The sequence below is a fragment of the Physeter macrocephalus genome, chromosome 20 (assembly GCF_002837175.3).
Source record: "Physeter macrocephalus isolate SW-GA chromosome 20, ASM283717v5, whole genome shotgun sequence".
In the NCBI taxonomy this organism is placed as follows: domain Eukaryota; kingdom Metazoa; phylum Chordata; class Mammalia; order Artiodactyla; family Physeteridae; genus Physeter; species Physeter macrocephalus.
The window spans coordinates 21,032,208-21,045,475 of NC_041233.1; the positions used below are offsets into that span (position 1 = coordinate 21,032,208).

General features: G+C 39.6%; 1 protein-coding gene across 5 annotated transcripts in view; it reads left to right on the top strand.

Annotated features, from left to right (window-relative positions):
- The first annotated feature begins 4,229 nt into the window (after nt 1–4,229).
- CCAR1 (cell division cycle and apoptosis regulator 1) overlaps nt 4,230–13,268 on the top strand; it is a 52,885-nt gene continuing 43,846 nt past the window's right edge. The window contains exons 1-2 of one of the 5 annotated variants that reach the window (XM_028481058.2): nt 4,230–4,250; nt 5,671–5,796. In XM_028481058.2, coding sequence (XP_028336859.1) covers nt 4,238–4,250; nt 5,671–5,796 — 139 coding nt within the window. In that variant the 5' untranslated portion in view covers nt 4,230–4,237. Of the gene's footprint in view, nt 4,251–4,290; nt 4,348–4,385; nt 4,599–5,670; nt 5,797–13,268 lie in introns of those variants that run through there. The other 4 variants (XM_007121052.4, XM_007121049.3, XM_007121051.4 and 1 more) reach the window with 4 other exon arrangements.

Consider the following 13,268-nt stretch of genomic DNA (forward strand, 5'->3'; position numbering starts at 1 on the left):
TACTACTGAAACAAAGGGAAACCTCCTAAATAATATTTTTAAAGACCAAGGTCAGCAATTCATAATCGAAGTTTACTGTTTTTGTAAACTGAAATGCGATTTTCTTGAAGGGAATGTGCTGGGTAAACTGATTATTTTAGTTCCCAGGCACTCATGGTAAAATGTAAAATTTTTGGCATCTCTAAGAGATAGCTCTGTCTCCCACTTATTTGAAATTGTTTTGTTTTTTGTTCCACTTTTCCAGCCACATAAAATCTCTGGGTCAAAGATTAAACATACTTTGGCCCAGAAAGTTAAGAAAAATAATGAGATGTATTAGTAAAGTTTTTAGTAAGCTCTTTATAAATATAAAGAGGTAGGAAAGTTGGCCTATTTCATCAGTAGATTATGGATTACTAACAAAAAACATAGGCCAGACTGCCCTAAATAGTCAAATAACATTTTTGGTGATTCAGTTCAGTAACTGCCTAGCCTCGCTAATGCATCTTTGTGACATTATAAAATAAATAGCTGATGACATAGGACTTTACAAAAAGAGCCCTTAAAAAAACACAAAGATATATGGCCTTTAAAAAAAAAAAACTTTTATGAGATAACATTGTGATAGGTGCTTTGAGAGAAATATTTTTCCAGAATGGTCTTGTGGTAAAAATAAAGGGCAGCTTTTGCATTGTTACGTATGGGTGGATGGTCCTCTTTGGGTTACTAAGAAATCACGAAGTGTTTCCTAAAGAGAAGGTCGAAAAACTACTCAACAGAAAGAAAAGCATTGATTTCTGGTTTCTTCATTTTCTCTTATGATACGTGGTGACCAACCAAATAGATTCACATGCATATCAATATCCCGTTTTGAAGGAGAAGACATTATATTCATCATTAGTGGGAGTAAAATATTCAGATTCTTCACCATGGTGAAGTAGAGTAGTACTAAATTCCCAATAGAGAATTATCAATTTCACAAAATAATATTCCTGTCTCTAGCTGATTTTTTCTCTCTTTGGGGTGTATTTACTATTTATTTTGTACCTTTGGTTTTTCCCTTTGGAGGATTTTACCTATTGCCGTCCTACTGTATTAAATATCCCATACATTGAAATAGGTTAGTAAGGAAAAGATTTTCAAACCCCACATATATCCGTTTTTGGTTCTTAACGTAAGGGGGAAACAGTTTAAAGAGAAAGCACTTCAACATGTAGAAGGGAAAGAGATAATCTTAATTATGATGATTTCTATTCAGGATCAATATGTAGTGCTCTGCATACAAGGGAACACTTACTAGCAGTACTTGAAGACTTGTGAGTTGGAATTGCATGTTACTTGAAAGACCTAATTAAGCTAAATTTTGGTGCACAGCAGTTGTACATGATTTCATGTTTATGTAGCAAAATGCTTTGAAATGTACTAGTTTTGAAACATACATGTAAGATAGTTGTGAAAAGTGTCTATTATATTTTCCTGTGTGTCTCATTTATTTAGAGCATAAAGTTTCTTTTTTTTTTGATTGTTCTAACTGAATAAGGCTAAATGAATACTGTAATTGAAATTATATTTTAAATCTTTGTCATGAGTTTTTAAAAAAACTATTGCAAATTGTATCATTCCTGATTACACAGAAATTTGTGGGTCGTTTTAAATAAATTTTATACTTCTATTTTGCACCTGGTGGTCTAATTTTTCTTTCCTCTTCAAAATCATATTTTTAAAATTTAATATCCAATAAAATTCACACATTTTAAACTACAAAGGACTATAAGATTTAATATTTGGAGATGACCAAATGTATGGATTGGGTTCAACACAAAATTAAGATGGCTACACTTATGGAATCCTTATTATGAGGCAGAAACCTTGCATTTTATGTAAACTATTTATCCCCACAGTGATGCTATTAAGCAAGGGCTCTTATCAGCCCCACTTTATAGATCAATTCAGGAGCTTAAAATGGTTAAGCTCACACCCCTAGTTTTTAGCAAAGCTGATAATCAACTTGGTTCTAGATTGACTCATGCCCTCCCTTGGATGTATCATTATTTTAATAAAACTTAATCCTGAACACAGTATGCTAACAGTATTTTAAAGCTGACATCCTAAAGTATTTATTGAAACCTGAAATGAAAAAATATATTGACAATAAGTGTTTAGTGATATTCCAGCAAATATCACAGAAAAATAAGTTACTTTAAATTCATCTAGTTTGAAACCTACTTCTCTGTAGCATCCTGGTAGTCCTCTTCTTCCTTCTAGTGATAGGAACAACTCCATTCCCCTCCACCTCCCCTTCCCCACCTCCTCCCCAGGTTTAGCTGGGCATCTAGAGACTACATTTTCCACGTTCTTCCTGACTGGTTAAAAGGGTGACATGTGAGGTGCTGAACATACAAACAGACCTGGGCAACACCCTAGGGGATGAAAGAATAAACAGCTCAACTAATATCCTTTATCTATATCTTATTGCCCCCACCAGGGACTAGGGACCAGGGATTGAACCCAGGCAGTGAAAGCACTAAGTCCTAATCACTGAACTGCCAGGAAATTCCTGCCTTTATCTTTTAGATGCTCTTTAGACAACAGCTTGAGTAATATTTTATTTTTTATTTTTAAAAAATATTTATTGAGACTTCCCTGGTGGTGCAGTGGTTAAGATTCCACACTCGCAATGCAGGGGGCCCAGATTCCACCCCTGGTCAGGGAACTAGATCCCACATGCATGCTGCAACTAAGGAGCCTGTGTGCTGCAATTAAGGAGCCCACCTGCTGCAACTAAGACCCAGATGCAGCCAAATAAATATTTTAAAAATTTATTTATTTGTCTGCGTCAGGGTCTTAGTTGCGACATGCACGATCTGTGTTGCCATGTGTGGGATCTTCAGTTTCAGTATATGAACTCTTAGTTGCAGCATGTGGGATCTAGTTCCCTGACCAGGGACCAAACCTGGGCCAAGTCCCATGAGTGATCTTTTAAAACAGTAATCTTTTAAAAACATATCTTGGGGGGAATTCCCTGGCGGTCCAGGGGTTACAACTCTACGCTTCCACTGGCAGGACCAATTCGGTACCTCCTCTGGGAACTAAGATCCCACAGATTGTGGTATGGCCAGGATAAAAAAGGAGATGTGAGAAATTGAACTCTGAAATACGTAATACATGTTGAAAGAAATTTTAAAAGACCTAAATAAATGGAAAGATATTCCATATTCATAGAATGGATACTTTATGTTGTTAACCCTGGGAATGTAAACCGGTGTAGTCACTGTGAAAACAGGTTCGCAGTTCCTCAAAAAGTTCAGTATAGAATTTACCAGGTAACCCAGAATTCCACTCCTAGGTATAAACCTAAGAGAATTGAAAACAGGAGTTCAAACAAATACTTGTATCTGAATGTTCATAGCAGCATTATTCATAATAGCCCCAAAGTGGAGACAACCCAAAAGATCAACTGACAAATGGATAAACAAAATGTGGTATTATCCATTGAAAGTAATTATTTTAGGGCTGGGCTTCCCTGGTGGCGCAGTGGTTGAGAGTCTGCCTGCCGATGCAGGGGACACGGGTTCGTGCCCTGGTCCGGGAAGATCCCGCATGCCGCGGAGAGGCTGGGCCCGTGAGCCATGGCCGCTGAGCCTGCGCGTCCGGACCCTGTGCTCCGCAACGGGAGAGGCCACAACACTGAGAGGTCCGCGTACCGCTAAAAAAAAAAAGTAATTATTTTAGCTATAAAATCGAATGAAGTACTGATGCCTGCTACAATATGAACCTTGGACACAATATAGTAAATTACAAAAGCTAGCCACGAAAGGCCGTATGTTGTATGATTCTATTAATATGAAATGTTTAGGACAGGTAAATCCATACAGAGAAAGCCGATTAGTGGCTGCCTGGGGCTGGAGGGAGCAGGGATTAAGCAGTGACTGATGGGTAGGGGTTTGTCTCAAGGGAGGAAGCGATGGTGGTTGCTTTTCGTATGAAGATACTAAAAGCCCCTGAATTGTACAACATAAAATACTTAGAGCAGTGAATTATACGTTAAGTGAATTTCATCGCAATTTTTAAAAAAAGTTAGCAGACGCCACTGGATATATCCATTCTTCCAAATACTTGTACGGAAAAAAAAAAAAAAAAGCGAAAAAACACAAAATGGCGGAAGGCTTATCGGATCACGTGACTGCCGATTCTTTTCCTTCCCACACTCAGGGACGCCTTTTCCTTTGAGCTTGCGCAGAGACACAGCCTCATTATTATGCGAGGCCAAGGTAACCCTTCTTAGGCGCGCTCTAGTTCTAGCTGCGTAGTATGAGGGGTGAGCGTCTTGAAGGCTCGCTGGGAAGCGCGCACGTAGAACGCAGGCCCGTAAGCGCCGTTCCTCCGAGAGATGGGGAGGAGGGGAGAGGCGCGGAGGAAAAGGGGGAAGTTGGCGCATGCGCGTAAGGCTGACGGGTTTGAAATGGCTTCGGTGTTATCCGGGACCGGGTTCAGGTGAAGGTCTGGTCCTCGCGGTTGGAGCGGCCAGCAGCTGAGCCGGGGTTCTTAACGTCCAGTCGGATCCACGGAAGGGCTGGGGGCGACCGTTTTGGTAGCACGGCGTCCGTAGGCCGGCGACGGTGGGGCTCTCGTGGGACTGGGACGGGAGGGACACGGTCCCTTTTGTGCGGGTCGGAGCAGGCCCCGCGCGGCCGGCCCCTCCCCCACCGCCTCGCTTTTTTTCCGGCGACCCCTCGGGTGTCCCCGGCGACCATCGACCTCATCCTCGGCCTAGCGGGCTCGAAGGGACTGCTGACCGCCGTCCCTAGCTCTCGAGCCGCTGAGGCTTTAGCCTCCTGGGCTGCGGTCCGGGATGTCGGGGCCGCTCCCGGCGGCACGGCTTTTGGGGGATGGAGGCCTTCTCCGCCCCGCCGGGGGCTTAAGGGGATCAGGGCTCTCGGTATCCCCCTCTTGGCGTTCGCCTAGTCTCGTGGGACGGAGGATTCCGCCTCCCCTAGTCTGCGGCCCCCGAGGAGCTAGGACTGGAGGAAGATGGATGGCAAAGCTCTGGTCCCTCCGAGGAGTGGGGGGAAAGGGAGTGCGCGGGCTGAGATCTTCGCCTCTTCTGTCTTGATTTTGGGGGGAGGGGTCTTCGCGATGGTTCTTTAAGGGGCATCCGTTATTTCAACTGTCTTTCCACTCGAGGGAGGGGAGAGAAAAGGAGCCCCCCAGTTCCTTCCCTGCTCTAGGAAGTAAGGAGATGTTCGTTATCTAAATGATATTCTTGAATCCCTTTATTCGGTGTCTCGTCCTAGCTTCCGTTATTGGTTTCTCCACTTTCAGTCCCCAGCTCATTGCCAAAAGAAACACGCAGGCTATATTTCTTTTGAACGTAAGGCTGAGTACTTTTTATTGTTAAGAATTGGATAGAAAACAACAGATGGTATTCTCTTTAAATGTGACAGTTTGTAGTCGCAGAAGGATGTGCCTTTCTTATAAGTCTACCCCAAATGTCATATATTGAAATTGGGTACTTTTGGTGAACTACTTGATGTGAAATGTTTTTGCTGCGTATCGGACGTTCATATGCCCCTTGTTATTTATACTTGGCCTACGAAGATGTCCTTGACAAATTGAACATTTCTTTAAAATAATACTTTTGTGATATTTGTAGTTTGGTTGAACTTTAACCTGTGGATCCTTTCTTAATAGATCGCTGCTATAGAAGACAAACAAGTGAAGGTTTTCTCCCTCCCCCTTTTATCATGGCTCAGTTTGGAGGACAGAAGAATCCGCCATGGGCTACTCAGTTTACAGCCACTGCGGTATCTCAGCCAGGTCAGGCTTCTTCTGAACACATGTACTGTAGATGTATGTCGGGTTGGAGATATAACTATGTGAATTAGGCTATGCATAATATTGTAAAAAAGTTTGCAAATGCTGTATGTTTTAAGCTTATCTGTGAAGCTTCTTTTAAAAATTCATGGACCAACTAGCAAAATATCTGTTTTACACAGCAGTTTGGACAGTTATATATAGTTATTCAAACATTAAATTGATTAATTGGTTTAATTATGTTAGAGGTTCCTCATTTGTCATGTTAAGGTGTCAGTATTCGTAAGTTATATTTAAAAATAATTGTATTAATCCATACTTTATAAAATTATACATGACTGGTTTTCAATTATTTGAATTTAAAGTAGAAACACCAGCTCTAAAGAATTTATCAAGCAAAGGAAAATGATAAATAGATGTAAAAGGAGCAAATGAATATTTACATTTTCAAAATAAAGTCAACAAAAAGTCATTTTCAAAATAAAGTAACAAAATATGTCGTTGAAAGTGTTTGTTTCAATATTTCTTCCCATTGCTCTTAGGGAGACTTTTTTTTTTTTAATGTTTCTTGACTTATGGTTTGAAAATTAAAGCAGGTTTCATAAGGAGTTTACAGAATGAAATTTTGGGTTTCTTTGAGTACCCAGAAAAGTTTCACCTTATTCTGTTAATTTGAATATATTTTTACTTATGACATACCTGATACTAGTTCTTTCTACATTTTACTTAAAATTTTGTTATTTGAGGTCAGTTGCAGAGACAATGTGATCGTCTAATTTCGGTGTTCTAGATATGATGGACAAGATTATCTTGTTATATAGGTGACCTTTCTCTTTTTTAAAAATTTAATTAATTAATTAATTTTTGGCTGCGTTGGGTCTTCGTTGCTGCGCACAGGCTTTCTCTAGTTGCGGCGAGCAGGGGCTACTCTTCGTTGTGGTGCGTGGACTTCTCATTGTGGTGGCTTCTCTTGTTGCAGAGCACGGGCTCTAGGCGTGCGGGCTTCAGTAGTTGGGGCTTGCGGGCTCTGTAGTGCAGGCTCAGTAGGTGTGGCGCACGGTCTTAGTTGCTCCGCGGCATGTGGGATTTTCCTGGACCAGGGCTCAAACCAGTGTCCCCTGCATTGGCAGGCGGATTCTTTTTTTTCTTTTTTTTTTTTTTTTTTAAAATTTATTTATTTATTTTTGCTGTGTTGGGTCTTCGTTTCTGTGCGAGGGCTTTCTCTAGTTGTGGCTAGCGGGGGCCACCCTTTATTGCGGTGCGCGGGCCCCTCACTATCGTGGCCTCTCTTGTTACAGAGCACAGGCTCCAGACACGCAGGCTCAGTAGTTGTGGCTCACGGGCCCAGTCGCTCCGCGGCATGTGGGATCCTCCCAGACCAGGGCTCGAACCCGTGTCCCCTGCATTAGCAGGCGGACTCTCAACCACTGCACCACCAGGGAAGTCCCAATGACTTAGTTTTGTGGAAACAGGAATTATTAGCAGCTACTTTGTGTCCAGAAACAAGTGCTGTGTACTGGTATTTTGGTAAACTAAGCATGTTTACCTGTTTTTTTCTGCATATAATTTGTTTTAATTTCGTTCCTGTATTGTTCCCGTAGAATAGCTGTTATGGTGGAATTCTATTGTCTGTAGCTCTTAACATTTGTATTGTAATTACTTAAATGTATACTATACTCTTTGTTTTCATTTTAAAACTGAGCGAAGGAGACACCAAAGGTTTAAAAACTAGTCAAAGTCAGTAGTAAATATAGGTCTCCTTTTCCATATTTGACAATAGAGTTTCCAAATGTAAATAATGGGATTTGTGTAAACAGTTTTTTTTTTTTTTTTTTAATAAGTTTATTTATTTATTTTTGGCTGAGTTGGGTCCTTGTTGCTACGCATGGGCTTTCTCTAGTTGCAGCAAGCGGGGGTTCTTCTTCGTTGTGGTGCCTGGGCTTCTCATTGCCATGGCTTCTCTTGTTGCAGAGCACGGGCTCTAGGCACGTGGGCTTCAGTAGTTGTGGCACACGGGCTTAGTTGCTCCGTGGCGTGTGGGATCTTCCTGGATAACTTTACAAGCTGATAACTGCATCAGCTTTCGCTTGCTTGCAGATCCTATGCCAAAGTCTCTCACCTAACTTTCAGACCCTTCCATACCTTTCCCAAAGCTTTATATCCTAATCTGTAATGCTTACCGTAAATCATTCACTTAAGTCAGGATGCTCTTTTCCCTGTCTATCACTTAGTCATACTCTATATTTATTATCCTTTATTAAGTTCTAACTACTTTTATTTGCTTTCCTCTTTTACTGGATATGCTGTTTATTATTTCTCCCCCAGCTCCAGTGTCTGTCAGATGTGATATTCCTAAAGCATAATTTCTATCTAAATTACTGAATTTTCCAAAGCTGAATGGGCCCTGAACTAGATTCTGTCTCAACTCTTTTCTAACAGATGAAGAATTTGAGGCCCAGAAAAGTGAAGAAATTTGTTTATCAGCATAAGGTCACAGAAGAGTCCAATGTTAGGACCTCAAAATTGTGGTTATTGTTTCTTCCATTACTCTGTTCTTTTTAATTTTTGCGGTACGCGGGCCTCTCACTGCTGTGGCGTCTCCCGTTGCGGAGCATAAGCTCCGGACGCGCAGGCTCAGCAGCCATAGCTCACAGGCCCAGCCGCTCTGCGGCATGTGGGATCTTCCCAGACCAGGGCACGAACCCGTGTCCCCTGCATCAGCAGGCAGACTCTCAACCACTGCCCCACCAGGGAAGCCCTACTCTGTTCTTTTAGTCATCCTCAAAAATATCTTCAAGGACTTTTAGAATACAGTTCAAACTCCTTGAGATGGTATTCAAGATCTTCTGTATTTCCAGCCTCATTTCTCATATCTCCTACACTGAAATACTTCTTTTTAAATATTTACCCTTTTTTCTGTCTCCTAGCTGAAGTGCTGTGTTACATATTCAATGACAGTCATAATTGGGACCAGAGCTTTTAGATTTGAAAGCTTAACAATTTTCTGTTGTGTAAAGGGACATTGAGAGAGAGAGCTGGCAGATCACTGACTGAAACTTTAAATATCCCTTAGATTAGTTATAGTGACTTAGGAGTATCTTCAGTATATTTGATTCAAAATATTTGCATGTGTGTATGTACATAATTGCAACAGTGTTAAAGTGTTTCGGTGGATTTAGCCAATTCAGACCTATTTTCTCACCCATTTCTTTGACCATTTGTAAGATGACTACATTCTGGCTATAGACAAAAAATGAACTAGTTCAGGCGTTAAGATCGTAGTGCTATGTAGTACCTTAACACAGGTGACTGAGGCAAATACAATTGTTTTAAATGTGACTTCATTTAAAATTGTTTTATACGAATTTTATTTTATTTTATTAGTTAATTTATTTATTTTGGCTGTGCCGTGCAAGTTGCGGGATCTTAGTTCCTTGACCAGGGATCGAACTCGGGCCCATGGCAATGAGAGCAGCGAGTACTAACCTGGACTGCCAGGGAATTCCCTATGCAAATTTTATTTTATTTTTTGAATTTAAAAAAATTAATTATTTATTTATTTTTGGCTGCACCATGCAGCATGTGGGATCTTAGTTCCCTGACCAAGGATGGAACCTGCACCCCCTGCATTGGAAGCATGGAGTCTTGACCACTGGACTGCCAGGAAAGTCTCCCCTGTACAAATTTTAAAGGTCACACTTCATTCAAAGTTATTACAAATATTGGCTATATTTCCTGTGCTGTACTATATGTCCTTGTTAGCTTATCTTACACTCAGTAGTTTGTACCTCCCGCTCCCCCATCCCAATCTTACCCATCCCTGCCTTCTCCCAACTGGTAACCACTAGTTTGTTCTCTGTATCTGTGAATCTGCTTTTTGTTATAATCACTAGTTTGTTGTATTTTTTTAGATTTCACATATAAGTGATATCGTACAGTATTTGTCTTTCTTCTGTCTGACTTACTTCACTTAGCATAATGCCTTCCAAGTCCATCCATATTGCTGCATATGGCAAGATTTCATTCTTTTTTATGGCTGAGTAGTATTCTATTGTATATGTATACCCCGTATCTTCTTTATCCATTCATCTGTTGATGACCACTAAAGATGCTTCCATAAAATATGACTTCATTTTTTCTACCTCTTTAATCTGGCCCAGTGGTTGTCTTTTAAAACCCCTATCTCTTGAGTCAGAAGCTCAAATTGTTAAACTGCAAGATTCATGATCTTTTTCAAACAAATAATAGCTGATGTACTATGTATACTTATATTAGTTATCTCTTGATAAAGCTGGATATTTCCAACTCATTTGGTAGAGAAAGAAGATTGCAGAAATTCCCTGGCTGTCCAGTGGTTAGGATGCGGTGCTTTGCCCACTTTCATTGCCGGGGCCCAGGTTTGATCCCTGGTAGGGGAACTAAGATCCTGCAAGCCAGCATGGCCAAAAAGAAGATTGCTACTGGTGTGGGCTTAACTCTTTTTAAACACTACTAGTGCTATGTAACAAGAAACTGTCTCTAAAACATTGTTCTAAGAGTAAAAAAAAAAATGCACAGAAATCTGTTAAGGCTCATTGTTAGTACATACTTTTTCCCTTATCCTCTGAGCATGCCTTATTTGTGCTCTCATCCAGTGAGAGCTGCATCAACATACCAAACTACACACCAGTGAGTGCCCATCTCTCTAGCCTTAGTTGAGTGTGCAACTCATGTTTATGCATTTGTGGCTTCTCTTGCACTATGTGTTTTATGATCTGAGAAATAATTTTGGTCTATTATAGCTGAAAATGTATTGGAAGTAACCTTGAAAGTTGGAATATTAACTTTGGGTGATACAAAACTCGTTGAAAGAAATGGAGTTGAAAACTAGGTAAATATCTGAGGCATTCAAGGATGGAAGAAATCATGACATTACAAATAGTGTCTTTAACTTCCTGGGAGGGTTGACCAACGTACTTGAGTAGTAGCTAGAAGAGACTATGGCCAGGGTCACTAGTCATCACTTCCATGGGACTTCAAGAGAGTGGAAGAGCTGTTGTCTGCTAGGCTATTAATCTTTGTAGAGACTCCCATATAACACTGACTTATTTAAGGCTTTGCCTTAATAAGTCTTTTTTATTAAGACTTATTAACTGTTCTTCTTTATAGAACAGTTCTCTCCACTAAGTAGAATTTTCTGTGATGATGAATATGTTCTGTGTCTTCATTATCTAATATGGTAGCCTCTAACCACATGTAGCTGTTGAGCCCTTGAAATGTGTTTAATGTGACTGAGGGACTGAATTTCTAATTTTATTTACTTTTCACTAATTTAAATTGAAATAGCCATATATGGCTGGTGGCTAGTGTATTGAACAATGTGGTCAGTATAGAAGATTACAACATTTAGAATATGTTATATTCAAAATACTATTTTGTGCCTTATTTTTTTTAATATGCCCATGACTTATTTATTTTATAACTGGAAGTTTGTACCTTTGACTCCCTTAATTTCTTATTCTTAATGCCTTAATTTCTAATTCTTAAAAAGTAATGAGTATTTCCACTTATTTGGGTACATTATGGGCTTAGAATAGAACCTCAAAAGCAATAGCAATGCCTTGACCAGTGAGTTGTCTGATTGTAAGAAAGTTATCTGTGCATGAGGGCATCAAAAGTTTTGAATTTCTGTGAAATCTAATCTTTAAAGATCACTTCTTAGGAAGGATGTTGAGTTGAAGATGACACTTAGGAGACTTGTTCACTTGATTTAAAACTTGGGTTTATACGTGTTTTAGTAAATCCACAAGTTATAAAGAGGATCCCCCACGTCTTTATGTTGTTTTTTTTCCATACAGTGTAAGATTGCTTTTGAACATATATTGATATATGGAAATTTCGAAGGATAAAGCATTGCTTGACCAGTGCCTTAAAAAAATTTTGCAAAAGATGAAAAAAATGAAGTTTCTTGGTTACCTTGAGGTTTTTTTGTTTTTTTATTATTTTATTTTTAATTTATTTATATAAATTTATTTATTTATTTTTGGCTGCATTGGGTCTTCGTTGCTGTGCGTGGGCTTTCTCTGGTTGCGGTGAGCAGGGGTTACTCTTCGTTGCGGTGCGTGGGCTTCTCATTGCGGTGCCTTCTCTTCTTGCGGAGCACAGGCTCTAGGCATGCAGGCTCAGTAGTTGCAGCACACAGGCTCTAGAGCACAGGCTCAGTAGTTGTAGCGCCCGGGCTTAGTTGCTCCGCAGCATGCGGGATCTTCCCAGACCAGGGCTCGAACCGTATCCCCTGCATTGGCAGGCGGATTCTTAACTGCACCACCAGGGAAGTCCCAGAGATTTTTTGGTTTTTTAGCCCAAGGTTGCTTCTAAGTTTTTTTTTAATTGAAGTGTAGTTAATAGTTGTGTTAGTTTCAAGTGTACAGCAAAGTGATTCAGTTATGCATATGTGTATATATATATGAGGTTTTGAATTTTATTATTTCAGAAGGATGACCCATCTTAGTAAAGATGGGTAATGCATCTTAGGTATAAGGGTAATAAGGATTTTTAAATTTGTGAGTTTGATAAGATCAAGGGACAACAGACAAGGGGACAGGTTTCTCTTATGTGTTTTAATGGTGTGTTCACTGGTATTCAGTATGTGATAACTACTAGTATGTCATAAAACGAATGCTTCAGTTATATGAAACTGATTTTACATTTTAGAAAATAATATATTTTACATTTGTCCTTAAAGCTTTAAGGAAACTTACCCCTTAGATTTACTTATTAACCTCTGGTGGCCTTTGGTCATTTAGGGCTCATTTCATAGGTTTGTCTGTACAAGTATTGATACATAGTTATAAGTATATCTGTTTCAGATGGGCCATGAGACCTTCAACAGTCATATTGAATTAGGTACAGATAAATGAACAGACTGTTGCAATGTGGGTAATTGGAAAAAAAATCTCCAACTGATAAGTGTTAGGCCACTTATGGAGAGAGAAAGATTGAGTTAGAGATTCATACCTTTGTACTTTGTAAGTATAGAATTATCTTACAGAATATTGATTATAGAAATTCACAAGAGTGGAGAATTCTATGAACAGGTATTCAAGGATACCTTCTTAGATAGCCACAAAAAAGAAGAGCATTAATAAATTTTAATGAAATGTACTTTATTGAGGTTAAAATCGCAAAGGTAAATGATTTTAAAGAGAGCTACATTATGCAGACATATAAAAACCACAACCACATGCACAGTGATTTCACAAAATTTGAATTAACTAGCTAGTAGTGTGCAGCAACTACTAGAATGTCAATTTCCTTCCCATAAAGTTCTCCTACCAATCAGTCTGCTTTGTAGTTTCTAATTCATGACATTGACTGTCAGCAGTGGAAAAGAGATTGTGGATATCAGCTATCATCCCACTTACTAAGTGCTGTGTAGGAAAAAAAGAGCTCTTTCTGAGATATTAGCTCTGAGCCCTTCTGTGGCAGCTCTCAGT